General features: G+C 51.5%; 1 protein-coding gene across 2 annotated transcripts in view; it reads left to right on the top strand.

Annotated features, from left to right (window-relative positions):
• Positions 1-24027, top strand: part of LOC137435670 (ral GTPase-activating protein subunit alpha-1) — a 532061-nt gene that overhangs the window by 337860 nt on the left and 170174 nt on the right. For both annotated transcript variants that reach the window (XM_068129617.2, XM_068129616.2), the window contains exons 24-25: positions 1992-2090; positions 9523-9678. In XM_068129617.2, the coding sequence (XP_067985718.2) occupies positions 1992-2090; positions 9523-9678 (255 nt within the window). The remainder of the gene's footprint in view (positions 1-1991; positions 2091-9522; positions 9679-24027) is intronic.

Here is a 24027-nt window from a genome sequence, read left to right as displayed (position 1 = left end):
AAAGATTGTTGCCAAACATAATAGACGGAGAAATAATTTCTGGCAGTCACAAAGGAACACGCACATTTATACCCAGGATTAGTATTGCACCTTCCGATACAACACTACCATTCGTACTCAAACGCCATCAATTTCCAGTTTGTGTGGCATTCTCTTTCTCAATAAACAAGAGTCAAGGTCAAACATTACACAAAGTTGGGATTTACTTACCAGAACCCGTCTTCAGCCATGGCCAATTATATGTTGCATTGTCGCGTGCTAAACGATTTGAGGAAGTCAAGGTAAAGGTAGTCAGTAATGGCCAACAGGGAAAAATTGATGGCCACAGTGGAATCTTCACCCGTAATGTTGTTTACCCGGAGGTCCTGCAGTGACACCATTCAGGCAACAAAAGGAGGGCACGAAGGAAAATAGTTAATTACTCCGACACATTTAGTTGCGGTGATTGAAAAATCACCGGACCATTGTTGCTGTTTTGATGCTTTTTACTGCTGTTTTGATGCTTTTTCACTGCTGTTTTGATGCTTTTTCACTGCTGTTTTTTCACTGCTGTTCTGATGCTTTTTCACTGCTGTTTTGATGCTTTTTCACTGCTGTTTTGATGCTTTTTCACTGCTGTTTTGATGCTTTCCACTGTTGTTTTGATAGTGTTTTGATGCTTTTTCACTGCTGTTTTGATGCTGTTTCACAGCTGTTCTGATGCTTTTTTGCCGTTTTTTTAAATATAAAAATTTCATTTCAAAAAAAAAAATTCAAAACAAATCTCACAATGATGACATATAATTCACCGAAAACGTTGAAGCAACCGCATAATATTACGGTGATGTTTAACTCTGAGTGAGAATAGTTCTAAATTTTAAAAACTTTCTTCTGATATTTGTGATTTATTTCAAACAAACTGTATTTCCCATCTACACGGGCATGTATTCCTATTAACGTTATGTAAAGTACATAAATTGTGTGGATTACATCATTTGTGGATGTGATCAATTGCCAGTAACCATTTTATATAACTGAATGTGCAGGTGCAGCAACTAACTCAATATGTCGAAATGTCACACACATCCATGCCCGTGGGATTCCCACGGGTGACCCCGCTAGTATATATATATATATTAAGGAGCGTGGGCGATGCTTCATTTTGATTGTTAGCTCAGTGATGAGTGCTGTGCATGAAAGATTGGCCGGCCTCACATTCCCATCGATCTGAATTGATAGCTCGTAATGTGGGGAACCCAATGTCAAATGCTATGAATTATTTGCCTTTGTCCATCGTCTACCATGTCCTTGTAATTCATGTAAGAGTAGGCTGACGTCTCTGACGTGCTCGTCCTCCACACGTGACGTATGTACAAGCTCTTCAATGAGCCTTGTATCCCTAAAATAAAGTTATTTATTTATTTCTGGCACCACTCTAACGGCTTTTGTTTGTTCATCAGTTATTTGACTTTTTCACGTCTAAACGTCAGCTATTTGATTTGCAAACAACATGTGCCCATTAAAAACTCCGCAGTGAGTGCTGGCACGAGGATCATCGGAATCCGCCATTAATTTGAACTGATGCTTCCATCAGGAGGTGGCATCGATGCTTCTCGTGTTGTCCTTCCATAGATCATTGTGCTTGCGAGATTGGAGGCCAGCTTTTTCGGTGCTGAGTAATCAATCTTTCTGTTCCATGCTTTCCACCACCATGTTGTCTACCTGTTTGTGCTTGTTTTGAGCATTGCAATGTCCGGCTGTTTCGTCATCGAGTTCCCAGTGGATAAAAGATACAATAGCTTCTGTTCTTTCACGCTGCAGGAATATAGAAATAAAGAAATGAGCACCTGCCATTTTTATTTTTGATCGTGGTGATGCCTGGATGCATCTCAAGGTCAAATGACATTTGATGAAGATCGATGGCGATTTTCCGCTTACGTTTGTCCGACATTTTGACACCGTAAACCTGTATCGTAGGTCACGGCCTTATAAGTAATGTCCTACTTTTGCAGATCGGAGATAACTTGGGAGTCAGCTTGGACAACCAAACCACACCACCACCACCCAACTTGATCCCACCTCTGGCACTCCTGATTCCTTGGCTTCTCAAGGTAATACTGATCAGTTGCTTGTGGAAAACGCATATTCGCAAAACAATCAAACCATGTTACACACCTGGATATCTGAATGGAGGACAAACTATTAGACCTATGACCTTAAATTGTGTAAGGCAGGCCATCTGTTCTGTTTTGTTAACTTGTTATTGTGCCTCTTCAACCATATATTTTAACCTGCCATTGTTCCTCTTCAACCATATCTGTTAACTTGTTATTGTTCCTCTTCAACCATATCTGTTAACTTGTTATTGTTCCTCTTCAACCATATCTGTTAACTTGTTATTGTGCCTCTTCAACCGTATGTGTAAATTTGTTATTCTGCCTCTTCAACCATATCTGTTAACTTGTTATTGTTCCTCTTCAACCATATCTGTTAACTTGTTATTGTGCCTCTTCAACCGTATGTGTAAATTTGTTATTCTGCCTCTTCAACCATATCTGTTAACTTGTTATTGTTCCTCTTCAACCGTATGTGTAAATTTGTTATTCTGCCTCTTCAACCATATCTGTTAACTTGTTATTGTTCCTCTTCAACCATATCTGTTAACTTGTTATTGTTCCTCTTCAACTATATCTGTTAACTTGTTATTGTTCCTCTTCAACCATATCTGTTAACTTGTTATTGTGCCTCTTCAACTGCATCTGTTAACTTTTTATTCTTCCTCTTCAACCATGTCTGTTAACTCGTTATTGTGCCTCTTCGACCATATCTGTTAACTTGTTATTGTGCCTCTTCAACTGCATCTGTTAACTTGTTATTGTGCCTCTTCAACTGTATGTGTTAACTTGTTATTGTTCCTCTTCGACCATATCTGTCAAGTTGTTTTTGTGCCTCTTCGACCATATCTGTTAACTTGTTATTGTTCCTCTTCGACCATATCTGTCAAGTTGTTTTTGTGCCTCTTCGACCATATCTGTTAACTTGTTATTGTTCCTCTTCGACCATATCTGTTAACTTGTTATTGTGCCTCTTCGACCATATCTATTTACTTGTTATTGTTCCTCTTCAACCATATCTGTTAACTTGTTATTCTTCCTCTTCAACCATATCTGTTAAGTTGTTATTGTGCCTCTTCGACCATATCTGTTAACTTGTTATTGTGCCTCTTCAACCGTATGGCTTAACTTGTTTTTGTGCCTCTTCACCCATATCTGTTAAGTTGTTATTGTGCCTCTTCGACCATATCTGTTAACTTGTTGTTGTGCCTCTTCAACCATATCTATTAACTTGTTATTGTGCCTCTTCAACCATATCTGTTAACTTTTTATTGTGCCTCTTCAACCGTATGTGGTAACTTGTTATTCTGCCTCTTCACCCATATCTGTTAACTTGTTATTCTGCCTCTTCAACCATATCTGTTAAGTTGTTGTTGTGCCTCTTCGCCCATATCTGTTAACTTGTTTTTGTTCCTCTTCGCCCATATCTGTTAACTTGTTATTGTGCCTCTTCAACCATATCTGTTAAGTTGGTATTGTGCCTCTTCAACCGTATGTGTAAATTTGTTATTCTGCCTCTTCAACCATATCTGTTAACTTGTTATTGGTCCTCTTCAACCATATCTGTTAACTTGTTATTGTGCCTCTTCGACCATATCTGTTAACCTGTTATTGTGCCTCTTCGACCATATCTGTTAACTTGTTATTGTGCCTCTTCAACCATATCTGTTAACTTGTTATTGTGCCTCTTCGACCATATCTGTTAACTTGTTATTGTGCCTCTTCAACCATATCTGTTAACTTGTTATTGTGCCTCTTCGACCATATCTGTTAACTTGTTATTGTGCCTCTTCGACCATATCTGTTAACTTGTTATTGTGCCTCTTCGACCATATCTGTTAACTTGTTATTGTGCCTCTTCGACCATATCTGTTAACTTGTTATTGTGCCTCTTCGACCATATCTGTTAACTTGTTATTGTGCCTCTTCAACCTATATCTGTTAAGTTGTCCTTGTTCCTCTCCCCCCATATTTGGAGTGTGTTGAACTTTGATTGAAGAAGTCATTTTCCCGACCATTTGGCGACGTTCGGTGTAACAGCCCCTCCGGACGTGACGGTCTCATGGTAACACAAACAGTTCAAACCTCACGAACACCAGTCGCCGCAGCTGCTCTAACACAATAGCGCTGCAGCAGGCCCCATTAATTGCTTTTACTGGCAGGATGTTCCGAAAACAGACGATCCAATTAATTGTTTCAAATGTTCAGGACCTCAGGCAAAGTCGGGTCTTCCTGTTTGCTTCTCGCTTTGTTTTTTAATGCTATATTTGTTCATGTTTTATGCCTCCAAGTGCCATCAAAGATGGTTCAATTCATCCTGGGATGTTTGCGTTTGACGTCCTGGCTGATTTATACAACAGGTGCTCCCGGATTGTTTCGCTGCTGTGAAAATGCACAAAACGATACCAATGAAGTTTCTTGCATTCTTTATTAATTTTGACGTCTGATGCATATTATTCTTATTATTGTCACCCGTCGCACCGCGGAGCGAAAGGGGGACTATGGTTTTCCCCTCCGTCCGTGTGTCCGTGCCTGCGGGCGTGCATACGTGCGTGCGTAAGTGAAGGGCCGCATTCGAATTTGGTGTGTGGGTGCAACCCACGTCAAAATACAAGATGGCCGCCGCCATGTATGTCTGATGCCATGTATGTCTGAACCTTGTGAGCGGAATATCTTGGAAAAATAAGCGAAGTACCAACTTCTAATCTGGTGTGTGGGTGTATCCAGGCATAAGGAAGAACGCTATTGAAAATTGGGTCGCCACGTCAAAATCCAAGATGGCCGCCACCATATATATGTCTGAACATTGTGACCGAAATATCTTGAAAAATAAATGAACTACTAACTTCTAATCTGGTGTGTGGGTGTATCTACGCATAAGGAAGAACGCTATTGAAAAGTGGGTCGCCACGTCAAAATCCAAGATGGCCGCCGCCATGTATGTCTGATGCCCTGTATGTCTGAACCTTGTGAGCGGAATATCTTGAAAAACAAACGAACTTCTAATATGGTGTGTGGGTGTATCTACGCATAAGGGAGAACGCTGTTGAAAAGTGGGTCGCCACGTCAAAATCCAAGATGGCCGACTTGCGTCTCCACTTTGTCAACTCGCATCACTTCAACGACGGGGGACCGAGGCGTAACGCTTGTTGCTTTTTTTATTCGACTTATTTTATAATTCAATCAAAACAGCAGCTGTTGTTCCACATCAGGGGACATTTGATGTTTGCATTCTGTAGGAATATTGTAAATTCTGTCCAAATGAATTTGCCATGATTCGTTTGTTACCTCCACCACCGGTTTTCACCGCTGTGTCTGTCTGTCTGTCTGTCTGTCTGTGAACAGGATATCTCAAAAAGTTATGGACGGATTGGGACAAAACATGAAGGACAGGTTGGGTTTGTGACAAGAACACATTGATTCGATTTTGATGAAGATCCGGATCCAGATATAAGAATCTTTTGATTTTTCAAGTGATTCTTTACCATTGAGAGATGGAGTCATAGCTAAATATATCATGATCTCTCAAAACGTGAACGGATTCAAATGAAATTTGATGGATGAGTTTGGTAGGTGCCAAGAATAAACCGATTAGATTTTGGTTAAGATCTGGATTCAGATCCGGCCTATCAGTGGGATACAAAACGTAAACTGTTGAGCCTGGTGGACGTTTGCGCTCTATTGGGCAGAGCACCGTTCTAGTTGAATCTGCAATGTTTGTTCTTCTTGCTCAGTCTTTCCTTTTCACTTGAGTGGACTTTTCCAATTGCTAATTGTACTCTTTTGCAAATGTCATTGACTGCCTCCTGTTTACTCTATTGTTATATCCTGTATACACGTGTAGTGATTCCAATGGACTGGAATTTTGATGCTTACTTTTATTAGCTCACCTGGAACGAAGTTCAGGTGAGCTTATGCGATGGCGCGTTGTCCATCCGTCAGTCCGTCCGTAAACACTTGAAACTTCTTCTCCGAAACCGCTGATCAGATTGACACCAAATTTGGCACAAAATATATTTGTTGTGTTGTGACTAAAGTTTGTTCACGGCATTAAAAAAAAAGTCGAGGTCTAAGGGGGTATACCAGGGGTTAAAGTGGATCCACGTTTGTACCCCCCCCCCCCCCCACCCACCACCCCCAAACAGGAATTAGATTTTTCCTCTGAAACTACACACACTATTTCTATGAAAGTTTACCACAACATTCCCCACCCGTGATGTACCTAAGTTTGCTCAAGGCAATACGAAAATCAAATGCTATTTACGGGGGGTCAAAGTGGGTCAATGTTTGACCCCTTAAAATAGGTATTTGCTTTCTTTTCTGAAACTACACACAATTTTGATGAAACTTGACCACAACCGTCACCACCTGTGATGTACCAAAGTATGTTCACGGCATTAGAAATATTGGGGTTTTAGGAGGTATATTGGGTTGGGGTAGGTGGGGTTGCCCCCCAAAATAGGTATTTGTTTGTTTGTTTAAAGTTTTATGATTATGTTAGTGAGATTCTACATGCTGCCCTGTCTTCTAGTAACCATTGAAATTGGTTTAAAATACCCTCAGTCGGTGCAGTATACTGTTTATTCTACCAGGTGAGTGCCAGAGGTATTGTCCCTATGTTTATTTTTTACCATAAACATTTATATTGTTGCGGTTTTGCCATAAAGGCAAACCCCCTATACTTCATTGCACGACAACATGTAGCCTGCAGTAGTTAGTTATTTCTTATTGAATGTAAAGATTAGCCCCTTTCCATTATGTAATAATCGAGACCAATATGCGTTGAAGGTAGGCAGGATTTCAAACGTCCGTGTGGTTGTGGGAATACATTTTAATGTGCAGGAAGACGTGGCCAAAAGCACAGACCATGTGACTAACGAACGGCAAAGGACACGTCACCAGCAAGCGACCAATCGGTTGTGAAACCTCCCCGAATGAAAGAGGGAAGGATTGAAACCTTCCTCGGGGGAGGAAGGATTGAATGCCCGCACGTGATGAACCTCAGCCTATGGGAGGCTGTGGAACATTCTGGGAAGCTTTTCGGGTCCAATATAACCCAGAGCTCATCGCTTTACCCTCTCCCTTTTCTTCGACGACGCCCCTCTCTGATCCGACCTGCAAGTGCTGAACCATCGCTCTTCGCCGACGCCCATCGCTCTTCGCTGATCCCTCGCTCTGATCTGGCTGACCTGCAAGCGTTGGCCCTTCCTGCGACTCATCTTGAAGCTGGTCGTCCAACCTGCGTTAAAGTTCGTCGTTCGTACTGTCTTTGAGGCGGTGGTTCATCCTTAGGACCTTACTTCACCAGCTGCACGTCCGGATCGAGGATCGAGTTGCGCACAGCTGTGGCCACCCTCGAGTCACTCCCTGCAAATTTCCATCGGTACGAGAATAACCAGTGTGTCATTCCGTGTGTGTGTGTGTGTGTGTGTGTGTGTGTGTGTGTGTGTGTGTGTGTGTGTGTGTGTGTGTGTGTGTGTGTGTGTGTGTGTGTGTGTGTGTGCGCGCACGCGCGCGCGTGTGTGGCGCCTGTTGGGGATTAATTAGGTAAGGATTAATAAGGTTGCATCTTCGTGTCTTTTTCTCTTTGCCTTCTAAATAAAAGGCTGTACATTTTTCTTGTTACTTTCAAACCTGCTCGGGTACGTCTTTTCTCCATTGGCCTAGCACTCTCCGATACCGAATTTGGCTTGAATCAGGCCCATAAATTGCGTCAGGTAACGCCTCTTTCCACACCATGCACACCGCTCGGCACGCAATGAGGCGTGTGAAAGCGAGGGTGCGATCCCCGAGCTCTTCGGCCGCGTCTCTTGAAGGTATTTGGGATTAATTGACCAGCAAACTCTTCGTCACGTAGCTTGGAGGTTGGCGATCGGAGTTGTCTAGCAACCCGTCGATCACGAGTTTAGTCGCGGTCGGTGGCCTGCGTGGACCCGGAGTTTGAGGGGGAGTGGGGTAATAAACTCCCCTTAGTATGTCGACAAACCGGGGATTCCGCAACAATATTATTATTTTACACCACTCCTTTCCTATTCCATCTCCAGGCCCGGTGAGGGCCCGGTGATGACACGTGCCAAAAGATTTCAGATTTCACTGTTTGTTTTTGTTGTTTGTTTGTTGTACCCCATTCCTTTCCTATTCCATCCCCGGGCACTGCATGACGTCATCACTGGGCACCGAAAGGGGCCCAGTGATGACGCGTGCTGAGAGGGAGTACTCAGTTTTCACTCTTGTTTCTTTCTCGTTTGTTTTCTTGTTTTCCTGTTTTCTTTTTTGTCCGGGCCATATCTCAGCCATCCTTTGAGCTAGAAAGCTGAAAGTTGGGAACAATAGTCAGCACGTGCTTTGGCAAAAACTGTATTTTTAATTTTTGATTGATTATTACTTAATTATTATCAATTTATTAAGTACTTATTTATTTTCTTTCTCATTGGGGAAATATCTCAGGCACCTTTTGAGTTAGGAAGCTGATATTTGGACATGACAATGACCATGTGATTTGGGTATAAAGGGTATTTTTATTTATCAATTTATTGATGAATCGATTAATTATTTTATTGAATTAATCGATTAATTATGTTATTAATTTTCAAAAAGTTACACATTCAGATGAAACAGTGGTTGTTTAGGCATGATATTAGCTAATTGATTAATAATTTTATTATTTTACTATTATTATTTATTTATTTTCATCATTGATCACTTATTTATTTTCTTTCTCATCTGCGCAATATATCTCAGGAACCTTTTGAGCTCGGAAGCTGATATTTGGACGACACGACAATGACCAAGTGATTTGCGCCGGAGGATATGCTATTTATATATTTGTCATGGGGGTGGTGCACTTTGAATGTATCTGTACTTGTTATTACCTCTGCCGCCAAAGGTGGATGGAGGTTATGTTTTAACCCCTGTCTGTTTGTTTGTCCGTTTGTCTGTCCGTTTGTGAAAAAAATATCTCAAAAAGTTGTGGACGGATTCGCACGAACTTTGGCAGAGAGGTAGCGTGTGTGACAATGACGAAATGAGTAGATTTTGGTGAAGACCGGATCCGGATCCGGCTACTAGAATTTTTAAAGTGATTCTTCACCATTGGGAGATCGGGCCAAAAACGATACATAGCAGGATATCTCAAAAAGTTATGGATGCATTTGGACGAAACTTGTTGGATTGATTGTGTGTGTGACGAGGAAGAATGTATTCAATTTTGGTGAAGATCGGGATCCAGATCCAGCTAGTAGAATTTTTTAAGTGATTCTTCACCATTGAGTGATATGGCCAACCAGGTGGAGGTATGCTCTCTACTGAGTGCCGTTCTAGTTATTTATTGTTAATATGTCACTTTTGCCACCGATTTATTTATTTTTTCCTCAATGATAGCGTCAAATCGATTAAATGTATTCCATCTGCTGCCACTGTGCCCATACAGGCGACCAGATTACCAAAGAGTCACAGGAAGGGCCAGATGCTTGCACACAGGCTGTTGTGCAAAATGATGTCTTGCCGACAGCACGCACTCATCTCCACCGACCTTTCGATCCATCTGTACTCTACACTCCACAGCGCCTTTCTCAGCCAAGATCAGGTGAGCGCTTCTCCTGGCTCATCCGATATTCCTTTTTCAGAACCATGCAAATTTTGTTATTTAACCAATATTGCATTATAGATGCATCGTCGCTGAGCAGCACCCGATTGCGAAGCTTGACATCTGTACCTTGAGTACTCTTGCATCCCGGCCTGTTAGCATTTGCACCACTGTTAATGAAGATCACCGACTCGTTTCAAACCCCATGAGCAAAAACTATCATCAAAATGGCACCTGGTAGGCCCAGAGACCCCGAAGAAGATCTGTACACCGAGTCACACAATTGCACTCGATGTGTGCTTTTTGGCATTGTGCACCTGTCTGCTTGCGTTCATACAACTCTTATTTGGGAAAAGTGATGAATGTCATGTGACTTTGATGCTACACAACTGTTTTGTAGTGGATGTGTACAAGGACTGAGGTTGAATGTCCAAAATGTAGCTTGTGCGTATCGTTTTATTTGCTTTGCTGGTAATTTATTTTCACAATGCTGTTGTTTCGTATGCAGCCTGTGGCGGCTCATTCCATAATTGCAATGCTGCCCCTGTTACTCATTTTGCCAACCTCTGAAGGATGGCAGGCTGAGTCAACCCACCCAGTGGTATTTCAACCGCATAACATGGGCTCAAACCCAAGACCCTAAGATTTTAAGCCAGCCATCTTAACTAACTTGAGATGTGATTTTAGCAAATCTACAGATCCATTGTTGTTTCATAACTTTTAATGTTGGAGGGGCATCAGATATTGCTGTGTGCAATTAGTGTTGGAAATATTGGGGGTTTTTTTTTTTGTTTGTTTGTTTTTTGTATACTGAATCGAGGCTCGTGAAAGAGCTAACATTTACTTCACAAACAAATCAACCAGACAAACGAAATATATAAAAAGAGGGAGCGGAAAACAAGATGGGGAGAGAAGGGGAAGCACACAAACACAACATTTGAGAGCAGGGAGCAGTGTGGGAGGGAGAGGGCTTGGGGGGAGGAGGCGTGGGAAAGGGGGGGGGGGGAGGGAGAAGTATAAAACACAAGGACACCAAGGACTTCCAGGACAGAAGTTGGTATTTCAAAAAAGTGGAACTGGGGTGAAATTAGCAGGGGTAGGAAAGATCAAGGTTTTGGATGGGGGAGGATTAAGAGATGGTGGTGAACAGCTGTTTTAAAGACCTGGAGGGTGGAGTGGGATTGAAGAGAGTGAGGGAGTTTGTTCCAGAGGCGGGAGAAAAGAGGAATGAAGGAGTGAAGGTGAGCAGAAAGTCTTGATTTTGGCAGTTTGACCATAAGAGGGTTGCAGGCAGATCTTGTGCGACCTGTAGGAATATTTGCGGGACAGAGCCCAGAGAGAGCTGGGGGGGCAAGGCCAGAGAGGAGTCGGTAGAAGACGGAAAGACCACCAACCTGCCTGCGGTGAGTGAGTGAGAGGCCCTTGGAGTTAGCTTCATCGCGGGAGATTCCAATGATTCTGAATGCTTTGGTTTCAACAGCGTGAAGACGAGCTAGGTGTGAGGCAGGAGCACCAGCCCAGGGGGGAGAGCAGTATTCCATTGAGCTGCGGATGAAAGCCTTGGGTTGGAGCCAAGGATTTGGATCTGGAGGGGGCGGAGTGTGGGAGAGTTACAAGATATTGATGAAGTGTGGGGAATAGATCAATACAAACATATGATCCAACAAACTTACCAATTGTTCATTTGATTTTCTAGTTACTTCCTTCCTTATTGTAAGGAATTGCATCTATTTTCGGGGCTTTATCCTGCTCTTTAAATGGGAGCATAACATTATGTAACAATAATCCACCCGAGCTTTGAACAAGCCTCTAATCTAGTGTGATTTCACATCCTTCTCATAACATGCAAAATGATGTGCTAAGGGATTCTGAGCTAGCTATGTTGAGGGCTCTGACCTTGCTTTACTAAGTGGCCTCTGAGTCGGCTCTTTTAAGGGCATATGTACAAGTTGCGTTAGGGTGCTCAGCTAGCTGGGTTGTGGGCTCTAAGATAGCGTCTTCCTTTGTATGCAGCATATGGCTGCAGGTGGCATGACATCATTTGCTGGAGGAATAGCTTCACCACTGTTGCATTGCCCCCTGAGGATAGAGCTGGAATTTGGAATTTAACCAGGGCAACCGCAATAGCTCGCATACTCTTAGTGAAGGACACTGAGATATTTAATGTCCACCAACTTGTGCCAGCAGACGGGAAGTTTAACTATCAACCCAGGAATGCCATGCGCATTGATTCCTCGCCCTGAACTAGCTGTGTTGGAGGCTCTCAACAAAGTGTGCTGGTTGGAGGATCCGAACTAGCCGTGTCAGAGCCTCTGAGCTAGCTGTGTCTCAGCCTCAGAACTAGCTGTGTCGGAGCCTCTGAACTGGCCGTGTCGGAGCCTCTGAACTGGCTGTGTCGGAGCCTCTGAACTGGCTGTGTCGGAGCCTCTGAACTGGCTGTGTCGGAGCCTCTGAACTAGCCGTGTCGGAGGCTCTGAACTAGCCGTGTCGGAGCATCTGAGCTAGCCGTGTCGGAGCCTCAGAACTAGCCGTGTCGGAGCCTCTGAACTAGCCGTGTCAGAGCCTCTGAACTAGATGTGTCGGAGCCTCTGAACTAGCTGTGTCGGAGCCTCTGAACTGGCTGTGAGGGAGCCTCTGAACTGGCTGTGTCGGAGCCTCTGAACTGGCTGTGCCGGAGCCTCTGAACTGGCTGTGTAGGAGCCTCTGAACTGGCTGTGTCGGAGCCTCTGAACTGGCTGTGTCGGAGCCTCTGAACTGGCTGTGTCGGAGCCTCTGTACTGGCTGTGTCGGAGCCTCTGAACTAGATGTGTCGGAGCCTCTGAACTGGCTGTGTCGGAGCCTCTGAACTGGCTGTGAGGGAGACTTTGAACTGGCTGTGTCGAAGCCTCTGAACTGGCTGTGCCGGAGCCTCTGAACTGGCTGTGTCGGAGCCTCTGAACTGGCTGTGTCGGAGCCTCTGAACTGGCTGTGTCGGAGCCTCTGAACTGGCTGTGTCGGAGCCTCTGAACTGGCTGTGTCGGAGCCTCTGAACTGGCTGTGTCGGAGCCTCTGAACTGGCTGTGTCGGAGCCTCTGAACTGGCTGTGTCGGAGCCTCTGAACTGGCTGTGTCGGAGCCTCTGAACTGGCTGTGTCGGAGCCTCTGAACTGGCTGTGTCGGAGCCTCTGAACTGGCTGTGTCGGAGCCTCTGAACTGGCTGTGTCGGAGCCTCTGAACTGGCTGTGTCGGAGGCTCTGAACTGGCTGTGTCGGAGGCTCTGAACTGGCTGTGTCGGAGGCTCTGAACTGGCTGTGTCGGAGGCTCTGAACTGGTTGTGTCGGAGGCTCTGAACTGGCTGTGTCGGAGGCTCTGAACTGGCTGTGTCGGAGGCTCTGAACTGGCTGTGTCGGAGGCTCTGAACTGGCTGTGTCGGAGGCTCTGAACTGGCTGTGTCGGAAGCTCTGAACTGGCTGTGTCGGAAGCTCTGAACTGGCTGTGTCGGAGGCTCTGAACTGGCTGTGTAGGAGGCTCTGAACTGGCTGTGTCGGAGGCTCTGAACTGGCTGTGTCGGAGGCTCTGAACTGGCTGTGTCGGAGGCTCTGAACTGGCTGTGTCGGAGGCTCTGAACTGGCTGTGTCGGAGGCTCTGAACTGGCTGTGTCGGAGGCTCTGAACTGGCTGTGTCGGAGGCTCTGAACTGGCTGTGTCGGAGGCTCTGAACTGGCTGTGTCGGAGGCTCTGAACTGGCTGTGTCGGAGGCTCTGAACTGGCTGTGTCGGAGGCTCTGAACTGGCTGTGTCGGAGGCTCTGAACTGGCTGTGTCGGAGGCTCTGAACTGGCTGTGTCGGAGGCTCTGAACTGGCTGTGTCGGAGGCTCTGAACTGGCTGTGTCGGAGGCTCTGAACTGGCTGTGTCGGAGGCTCTGAACTGGCTGTGTCGGAGGCTCTGAACTGGCTGTGTCGGAGGCTCTGAACTGGCTGTGTGGGAGGCTCTGAACTGGCTGTGTCGGAGGCTCGGAACTGGCTGTGTCGGAGGCTCTGAACTGGCTGTGTCGGAGGCTCTGAACTGGCTGTGTCGGAGGCTCTGAACTGGCTGTGTCGGAGGCTCTGAACTGGCTGTGTCGGAGGCTCTGAACTGGCTGTGTCGGAGGCTCTGAACTGGCTGTGTCGGAGGCTCTGAACTGGCTGTGTCGGAGGCTCTGAACTGGCTGTGTCGGAGGCTCTGAACTGGCTGTGTCGGAGGCTCTGAACTGGCTGTGTCGGAGGCTCTGAACTGGCTGTGTCGGAGGCTCTGAACTGGCTGTGTCGGAGGCTCTGAACTGGCTGTGTCGGAGGCTCTTAACTGGCTGTGTCGGAGGCTCTTAACTGGCTGTGTCGGAGGCTCTGTACTGGCTTTGTCGGAGGCTCTGAACTGGCCGTGTCGGAGTCTCTGAACTGGCCGTGTCGGAGTCTCTGAACTGGCCGTGTCGGAGTCTCTGAACTGGCCGTGTCGGAGGCTCTGACCTGGCCGTGTCGGAGGCTCTGACCTGACCGTGTCGGAGGCTCTGACCTGGCCGTGTCGGAGGATCTGAACTGGCCGTGTCGGAGGCTCTGAACTGGCCGTGCCGGAGCCTCTGAACTGGCCGTGCCGGAGCCTCTGAACTGGCCGTGCCGGAGCCTCTGAACTGGCCGTGTCGGAGCCTCTGAACTGGATGTGTCGGAGCCTCTGAACTGGCTGTGTCGGAGCCTCTGAACTGGCTGTGTCGGAGCCTCTGAACTGGCTGTGTCGGAGCCTCTGAACTGGCTGTGCCGGAGCCTCTGAACTGGCTGTGCCGGAGGCTCTGAACTGGCTGTGCCGGAGGCTCTGAACTGGCTGTGTCGGAGGCTCTGAACTGGCTGTGTCGGAGGCTCTGAACTGGCTGTGTCGGAGGCTCTGAACTGGCTGTGTCGGAGGCTCTGAACTGGCTGTGTCGGAGGCTCTGAACTGGCTGTGTCGGAGGCTCTGAACTGGCTGTGTCGGAGGCTCTGAACTGGCTGTGTCGGAGGCTCTGAACTGGCTGTGTCGGAGGCTCTGAACTGGCTGTGTCGGAGGCTCTGAACTGGCTGTGTCGGAGGCTCTGAACTGGCTGTGTCGGAGGCTCTGAACTGGCTGTGCCGGAGGCTCTGAACTGGCTGTGCCGGAGGCTCTGAACTGGCTGTGCCGGAGCCTCTGAACTGGCTGTGCCGGAGCCTCTGAACTGGCTGTGCCGGAGCCTCTGAACTGGCTGTGCCGGGGACTCTGAACTGGCTGTGTCGGGGACTCTGAACTGGCTCTGTCGGGGCCTCTGAACTGGCTGTGTCGGGGCCTCTGAACTGGCTGTGTCGGAGGCTCTGAACTGGCTGTGTCGGAGGCTCTGAACTGGCTGTGTCGGAGGCTCTGAACTGGCTGTGTCGGAGGCTCTGAACTGGCTGTGTCGGAGGCTCTGAACTGGCTGTGTCGGAGGCTCTGAACTGGCTGTGTCGGAGGCTCTGAACTGGCTGTGTCGGAGGCTCTGAACTGGCTGTGTCGGAGGCTCTGAACTGGCTGTGTCGGAGGCTCTGAACTGGCTGTGTCGGAGGCTCTGAACTGGCTGTGTCGGAGGCTCTGAACTGGCTGTGTCGGAGGCTCTGAACTGGCTGTGTCGGAGGCTCTGAACTGGCTGTGTCGGAGGCTCTGAACTGGCTGTGCCGGAGGCTCTGAACTGGCTGTGCCGGAGCCTCTGAACTGGCTGTGCCGGAGCCTCTGAACTGGCTGTGCCGGAGCCTCTGAACTGGCTGTGCCGGAGCCTCTGAACTGGCTGTGTCGGGGACTCTGAACTGGCTCTGTCGGGGCCTCTGAACTGGCTGTGTCGGGGCCTCTGAACTGGCTGTGTCGGAGGCTCTGAACTGGCTGTGTCGGAGGCTCTGAACTGGCTGTGTCGGAGGCTCTGAACTGGCTGTGTCGGAGGCTCTGAACTGGCTGTGTCGGAGGCTCTGAACTGGCTGTGTCGGAGGCTCTGAACTGGCTGTGTCGGAGGCTCTGAACTGGCTGTGTCGGAGGCTCTGAACTGGCTGTGTCGGAGGCTCTGAACTGGCTGTGTCGGAGGCTCTGAACTGGCTGTGTCGGAGGCTCTGAACTGGCTGTGTCGGAGGCTCTGAACTGGCTGTGTCGGAGGCTCTGAACTGGCTGTGTCGGAGGCTCTGAACTGGCTGTGTCGGAGGCTCTGAACTGGCTGTGTCGGAGGCTCTGAACTGGCTGTGTCGGAGGCTCTGAACTGGCTGTGTCGGAGGCTCTGAACTGGCTGTGTCGGAGGCTCTGAACTGGCTGTGTCGGAGGCTCTGAACTGGCTGTGTCGGAGGCTCTGAACTGGCTGTGTCGGAGGCTCTGAACTGGCTGTGTCGGAGGCTCTGAACTGGCTGTGTCGGAGGCTCTGAACTGGCTGTGTCGGAGGCTCTGAACTGGCTGTGTCGGAGGCTCTGAACTGGCTGTGTCGGAGGCTCTGAACTGGCTGTGTCGGAGGCTCTGAACTGGCTGTGTCGGAGCCTCTGAACTGGCTGTGCCGGAGCCTCTGAACTGGCTGTGCCGGAGGCTCTGAACTGGCTGTGCCGGAGGCTCTGAACTGGCTGTGCCGGAGGCTCTGAACTGGCTGTGTCGGAGGCTCTGAACTGGCTGTGTCGGAGGCTCTGAACTGGCTGTGTCGGAGGCTCTGAACTGGCTGTGTCGGAGGCTCTGAACTGGCTGTGTCGGAGGCTCTGAACTGGCTGTGTCGGAGGCTCTGAACTGGCTGTGTCGGAGGCTCTGAACTGGCTGTGTCGGAGGCTCTGAACTGGCTGTGTCGGAGGCTCTGAACTGGCTGTGTCGGAGGCTCTGAACTGGCTGTGTCGGAGGCTCTGAACTGGCTGTGTCGGAGGCTCTGAACTGGCTGTGTCGGAGGCTCTGAACTGGCTGTGTCGGAGGCTCTGAACTGGCTGTGTCGGAGGCTCTGAACTGGCTGTGTCGGAGGCTCTGAACTGGCTGTGTCGGAGGCTCTGAACTGGCTGTGTCGGAGGCTCTGAACTGGCTGTGCCGGAGGCTCTGAACTGGCTGTGCCGGAGCCTCTGAACTGGCTGTGCCGGAGCCTCTGAACTGGCTGTGCCGGAGCCTCTGAACTGGCTGTGCCGGAGCCTCTGAACTGGCTGTGCCGGGGACTCTGAACTGGCTGTGCCGGAGCCTCTGAACTGGCTGTGTCGGGGACTCTGAACTGGCTCTGTCGGGGCCTCTGAACTGGCTGTGTCGGGGCCTCTGAACTGGCTGTGTCCGAGGCTCTGAACTGGCTGTGTCGGAGGCTCTGAACTGGCTGTGTCGGAGGCTCTGAACTGGCTGTGTCGGAGGCTCTGAACTGGCTGTGTCGGAGGCTCTGAACTGGCTGTGTCGGAGGCTCTGAACTGGCTGTGTCGGAGGCTCTGAACTGGCTGTGTCGGAGGCTCTGAACTGGCTGTGTCGGAGGCTCTGAACTGGCTGTGTCGGAGGCTCTGAACTGGCTGTGTCGGAGGCTCTGAACTGGCTGTGTCGGAGGCTCTGAACTGGCTGTGTCGGAGGCTCTGAACTGGCTGTGTCGGAGGCTCTGAACTGGCTGTGTCGGAGGCTCTGAACTGGCTGTGTCGGAGGCTCTGAACTGGCTGTGTCGGAGGCTCTGAACTGGCTGTGTCGGAGGCTCTGAACTGGCTGTGTCGGAGGCTCTGAACTGGCTGTGTCGGAGGCTCTGAACTGGCTGTGTCGGAGGCTCTGAACTGGCTGTGTCGGAGGCTCTGAACTGGCTGTGTCGGAGGCTCTGAACTGGCTGTGTCGGAGGCTCTGAACTGGCTGTGTCGGAGGCTCTGAACTGGCTGTGTCGGAGGCTCTGAACTGGCTGTGTCGGAGGCTCTGAACTGGCTGTGTCGGAGGCTCTGAACTGGCTGTGTCGGAGGCTCTGAACTGGCTGTGTCGGAGGCTCTGAACTGGCTGTGTCGGAGGCTCTGAACTGGCTGTGTCGGAGGCTCTGAACTGGCTGTGTCGGAGGCTCTGAACTGCCTGTGTCGGAGGCTCTGAACTGCCTGTGTCGGAGGCTCTGAACTGGCTGTGTCGGAGGCTCTGAACTGGCTGTGTCGGAGGCTCTGAACTGGCTGTGTCGGAGGCTCTGAACTGGCTGTGTCGTAGGCTCTGAACTGGCTGTGTCGGACGCTCTGAACAAAGTGTGTTGGTTGGAGGCTCTGAACTGGCTGTGTCGGAGGCTGTGAACTGGCTGTGTCGGAGGCTGTGAACTGGCTGTGTCGGAGGCTGTGAACTGGCTGTGTCGGAGGCTGTGAACTGGCTGTGTCGGAGGCTGTGAACTGGCTGTGTCGGAGGCTGTGAACTGGCTGTGTCGGAGGCTGTGAACTGGCTGTGTCGGAGGCTGTGAACTGGCTGTGTCGGAGGCTGTGAACTGGCTGTGTCGGAGGCTGTGAACTGGCTGTGTCGGAGGCTGTGAACTGGCTGTGTCGGAGGCTGTGAACTGGCTGTGTCGGAGGCTGTGAACTGGCTGTGTCGGAGGCTGTGAACTGGCTGTGTCGGAGGCTGTGAACTGGCTGTGTCGGAGGCTGTGAACTGGCTGTGTCGGAGGCTGTGAACTGGCTGTGTCGGAGGCTGTGAACTGGCTGTGTCGGAGGCTCCGAACTGGCTGTGTCCGAGGCTCCGAACTGGCTGTGTCCGAGTCTCCGAACTGGCTGTGTCGTAGGCTCCGAACTGGCTGTGTCGGAGGCTCTGAACAAAGTGTGTTGGTTGGAGGCTCTGAACTGGCTGTGTCGGAGGCTGTGAACTGGCTGTGTCGGAGGCTCTGAACAAAGTGTGTTGGTTGGAGGCTCGGACCTGGCTGTGTCGGAGGCTCTGAACTGGCTGTGTCGGAGGCTGTGAACTGGCTGTGTCGGAGGCTGTGAACGGGCTGTGTCGGAGGCTGTGAACTGGCTGTGTCGGAGGCTCGGACCTGGCTGTGTCGGAGGCTCGGACCTGGCTGTGTCGGAGGCTCGGACCTGGCTGTGTCGGAGGCTCGGACCTGGCTGTGTCGGATGCTCGGACCTGGCTGTGTCGGATGCTCGGACCTGGGTGTGTCGGAGGCTCGGACCTGGCTGTGTCGGAGGCTCGGACCTGGCTGTGTCGGAGGCTCGGACCTGGCTGTGTCGGAGGCTCGGACCTGGGTGTCGGAGGCTCGGACCTGGCTGTGTCGGAGGCTCGGACCTGGCTGTGTCGGAGGCTCGGACCTGGCTGTGTCGGAGGCTCGGTCCTGGCTGTGTCGGAGGCTCGGACCTGGCTGTGTCCGATGCTCGGACCTGGCTGTGTCGGAGGCTCGAACATGGCTGTGTCGGAGGCTCGGACCTGGCTGTGTCGAGAGTGCTCGGACCTGGCTGTGTCGAGAGTGCTCGGACCTGGCTGTGTCGAGAGTGCTCGGACCTGGCTGTGTCGAGAGTGCTCGGACCTGGCTGTGTCGAGAGTGCTCGGACCTGGCTGTGTCGAGAGTGCTCGGACCTGGCTGTGTCGAGAGTGCTCGGACCTGGCTGTGTCGAGAGTGCTCGGACCTGGCTGTGTCGAGAGTGCTCGGACCTGGCTGTGTCGAGAGTGCCCGGAACTGGCTGTGTCGAGAGTGCGCGGAACTGGCTGTGTCGAGAGTGCTCGGACCTGGCTGTGTCGAGAGTGCTCGGACCTGGCTGTGTCGAGAGTGCTCGGACCTGGCTGTGTCGAGAGTGCTCGGACCTGGCTGTGTCGAGAGTGCACGGAACTGGCTGTGTCGAGAGTGCTCGGAACTGGCTGTGTCGAGAGTGCGCGGAACTGGCTGTGTCGAGAGTGCGCGGAACTGGCTGTGTCGAGAGTGCGCGGAACTGGCTGTGTCGAGAGTGCGCGGAACTGGCTGTGTCGAGAGTGCGCGGAACTGGCTGTGTCGAGAGTGCGCGGAACTGGCTGTGTCGAGAGTGCTCGGAACTGGCTGTGTCGAGAGTGCTCGGACCTGGCTGTGTCGAGAGTGCGCGGAACTGGCTGTGTCGAGAGTGCGCGGAACTGGCTGTGTCGAGAGTGCGCGGAACTGGCTGTGTCGAGAGTGCGCGGAACTGGCTGTGTCGAGAGTGCTCGGACCTGGCTGTGTCGAGAGTGCGCGGAACTGGCTGTGTCGAGAGTGCGCGGAACTGGCTGGGTCGAGAGTGCTCGGACCTGGCTGTGTCGAGAGTGCGCGGAACTGGCTGTGTCGAGAGTGCGCGGAACTGGCTGTGTCGAGAGTGCGCGGAACTGGCTGTGTCAAGAGTGCGCGGAACTGGCTTTGTCAAGAGTGCTCGGAGTCATCTATGACAAGGGAGTTCCAAGCCAACTGTTTGATGGGTGCTCCAAGCCAGCAGTATCAAGGGGGCTCTGAGCCTGATGTGTCAATGGGGCCTCTGACCTAGATGCACTCAGGTGCCTCTGATTTAGATGTGATTAGGGGGCTCTGCGCTGACTGTGTCGAGGGGTGGGGGGCTCTGGTCTAGCCTTTTTCATGGGTCTCTGCCAAGATGCGATTTTACTTAACTTGTTTTCTCTCATTGAAGAAATGAACACCAAGAAACAGAATTTTTAGCAATGGCCGGCACATACAGATTCACCGAATACTGTGTGTTGTGTTGTGTTCTCACCTAAAACGACTCAGCATAGCAGAACATACTAATTATATGAAACATGTTTGCTTTGACTCACTTTGTAGTTCATGACCCCATTTGTGAGGCCATGGCACCTTGTTCACAAATAGACCATGCCGCCACCACCACCACAACAATGTTTTCCCTCATCCCACCACTTCCCCTGCCTCCTACCACCCCACCTGCCTCCCTCTCCCTCCCTACTCCCACCCCTTTCCCTCCCTCCTCCCACATCCACTTTCCCCTCCCTCCTCTCACATCCACTTCCCCTCCCTCCTCCCACATCCACTTTCCCCTCCCTCTTCCCACTTCCACCCCTTTCCCTCCCTCCTCCCACATCCACTTTCCCCTCCCTCCTCCCACTTCCACCCCTTTCCCTCCCTCCTCCCACATCCACTTTCCCCTCCCTCTTCCCACTTCCACCCCTTTCCCTCCCTCCTCCCACTTCCACCCCTTTCCCTCCCTCCTCCCACTTCCACCCATTTCCCTCCCTCCTCCCACTTCCACCCCTTTCCCTCCCTCCTCCCACTTCCACCCATTTCCCTCCCTCCTCCCACTTCCACCCCTTTCCCTCCCTCCTCCCACACCCACTTTCCCCTCCCTCCTCCCACTTCCACCCCTTTCCCTCCCTCCTCCCACATCCATTTTCCCTCCCTCCTCCCACTTCCACCCCTTTTCCCTCCCTCCTCCCACATCCACTTTCCCCTCCCTCCTCCCACTTCCACCCCTTCCCCTCCCTCCTCCCAATTCCACCCCTTTTCCTCCCTCCTCCCACATCCACTTTCTCCTCCCTCCTCCCACTTCCACCCCTTTCCCTCCCTCCTCACACTTCCACCCCTTTCCCTCCCTCCTCCCACATCCACTTTCTCCTCCCTCCTCCCACATCCACTTTCTCCTCCCTCCTCCCACATCCACTTTCTCCTCCCTCCTCCCACTTCCACCCCTTTCCCTTCCTCCTCCCACTTCCACCCCTTTCCCTTCCTCCTCCCACATCCATTTTCCCTCCTTCCTCCCACTTCCACCCCTTTCCCTCCCTCCTCCCACATCCACTTTCCCCTACCTCCTCCCACTTCCACCCCTTTCCCTCCCTCTTCCCACATCCACTTTCCCTCCCTCCTCCCACTTCCACCCCTTTCCCTCCCTCCTCCCACATCCACTTTCTCCTCCCTCCTCCCACTTCCACCCCTTTCCCTCCCTCCTCCCACTTCCACCCCTTTCCCTCCCTCCTCCCACTTCCACCCCTTTCCCTCCCTCCTCCCACATCCACTTTCCCCTCCCTCCTCCCACTTCCACCCCTTTCCCTCCCTCCTCCCACATCCACTTTCTCCTCCCTCGTCCCACTTCCACCCCTTTCCCTCCCCCCTCACACTTCCACCCCTTTCCCTCCCTCCTCCCACATCCACTTTCTCCTCCCTCCTCCCACTTCCACCCCTTTCCCTCCCTCCTCCCACTTCCACCCCTTTCCCTCCCTCCCCCCACATCCTTTTTCCCTCCTTCCTCCCACTTCCACCCCTTTCCCTCCCTCCTCCCACATCCACTTTCCCCTCCCTCCTCCCACTTCCACCCCTTTCCCTCCCTCTTCCCACATCCACTTTCCCTCCCTCCTCCCACTTCCACCCCTTTCCCTCCCTCCTCCCACATCCACTTTCTCCTCCCTCCTCCCACTTCCACCCCTTTCCCTCCCTCCTCCCACTCCACCCCTTCCCCTCCCTCCTCCCACATCCACTTTCCCCTCCCTCCTCCCACTTCGACCCCTTTACCTCCCTCCTCCCACTTCCACCCCTTTCCCTCCCTCCTCGCACTTCCACCCATTTCCCTCCCTCCTCCCACTTCCACCCCTTTCCCTCCCTCCTCCCACATCCACTTTCCCCTCCCTCCTCCCACTTCCACCCCTTTCCCTCCCTCCTCCCACATCCACTTTCCCCTCCCTCCTCCCACTTACACCCCTTTCCCTCCCTCCTCCCACTTCCACCCCTTTCCCTCCCATCTCCCACTTCCACCCATTTCCCTCCCTCCTCCCACTTCCACCCCTTTCCCTCCCTCCTCCCACATCCACTTTCCCCTCCCTCCTCCCACTTCCACCCCTTTCCCTCCCTCCTCCCACATCCATTTTCCCTCCCTCCTCCCACTTCCACCCCTTTCCCTCCCTCCTCCCACATCCACTTTCCCCTCCCTCCTCCCACTTCCACCCTTTTCCCTCCCTCTTCCCACAACGACCCCTTTCCCTCCCTCCTTCCACATCCATTTTCCCTCCCTCCTCCCACTTCCACCCCTTTCCCTCCCTCCTCCCACATCCACTTTCCCCTCCCTCCTCCCACTTCCACCCCTTTCCCTCCCTCTTCCCACATCCACTTTCCCTCCCTCCTCCCACTTCCACCCCTTTCCCTCCCTCCTCCCACATCCACTTTCTCCTCCCTCCTCCCACTTCCACCCCTTTCCCTCCCTCCTCACACTTCCACCCCTTTCCCTCCCTCCTCCCACATCCACTTTCTCCTCCCTCCTCCCACTTCCACCCCTTTCCCTCCCTCCTCCCACTTCCACCCCTTTCCCTCCCTCCTCCCACATCCACTTTCCCCTCCTTCCTCCCACTTCCACCCCTTTCCCTCCCTCCTCCCACATCCACTTTCCCCTCCCTCCTCCCACTTCCACCCCTTTCCCTCCCTCCTCCCACATCCACTTTCCCCTCCCTCCTCCCACTTCCACCCCTTTCCATCCCTCCTCCCACATCCACCTTCTCCTCCCTCCTCCCACTTCCACCCCTTTCCCTCCCCCCTCACACTTCCACCCCTTTCCCTCCCTCCTCCCACATCCACTTTCGCCTCCCTCCTCCCACTTCCACCCCTTTCCCTCCTTCCTCCCACTTCCACCCCTTTCCCTCCCTCCTCCCACTTCCACCCCTTTCCCTCCCTCCTCCCACTTCCACCCCTTTCCCTCCCTCCTCCCACATCCACTTTCCCCTCCCTCCTCCCACTTCCACCCCTTTCCCTCCCTCCTCCCACATCCACTTTCCCCTCCCTCCTCCCACTTCCACCCCTTTCCCTCCCTCCTCCCACATCCACTTTCTCCTCCCTCCTCCCACTTCCACCCCTTTCCCTCCCCCCTCACACTTCCACCCCTTTCCCTCCCTCCTCCCACATCCACTTTCCCCTCTCTCCTCCCACAGGTTTTCAATTCTTATGTTGCCATCTTGCAGACATATTGCTTTTCACAAAACACAAGCAGTTATCTATTTTGTTTAAAGAGCCGATGCAAACCCAACGTCTTCGTACCGGACCGACGAGGCTGTGCAGAAACCAACTTGTTTTTTGTGTCCGAACAAGCAACTCCTGCAAGCTTCCGCATGGCTGTATCAGTTCGTTTTTATTTCCTTGCCAGACCACCTGTGATATTTGGTTTCATTGAATGGTCGTTTCCATGTACAATTGCCCTGAGATGAGGTGTATCCCAATTTACGTTGTGTGCGCAAGGTTGGGTGCCCGCTCCGGATTTTGATTGATACTTGGCTGCTTACCATGTAAGTGGTTTGTCATTTCGAGCCTTTTGCGGACACCTGTTTCTTGTGGACACCTGTTTGTCAAGGGCAGAATCTCCTTCGCCTTTGAGCAAGTTAGCTGATTTGAACGCTCTCTTTACCCTTGCTCATTCTGTGTACATGTTGCAACCTTTAAACTCCTTATCAAAGCTGATGATGTCTTCCTGTTTATTCCAGAAAGCAGAAATACTTGTCCACGACTGAAGCTCTGAGAT

This window comes from Myxine glutinosa, chromosome 9 (assembly GCF_964187855.1).
Source record: "Myxine glutinosa chromosome 9, kmMyxGlut1.1, whole genome shotgun sequence".
NCBI classification, from domain to species: Eukaryota; Metazoa; Chordata; class Myxini; order Myxiniformes; family Myxinidae; genus Myxine; species Myxine glutinosa.
The sequence above is the reverse complement of the archived record's forward strand: the minus strand, read 5'-3'. Positions and strand labels throughout refer to the sequence as shown.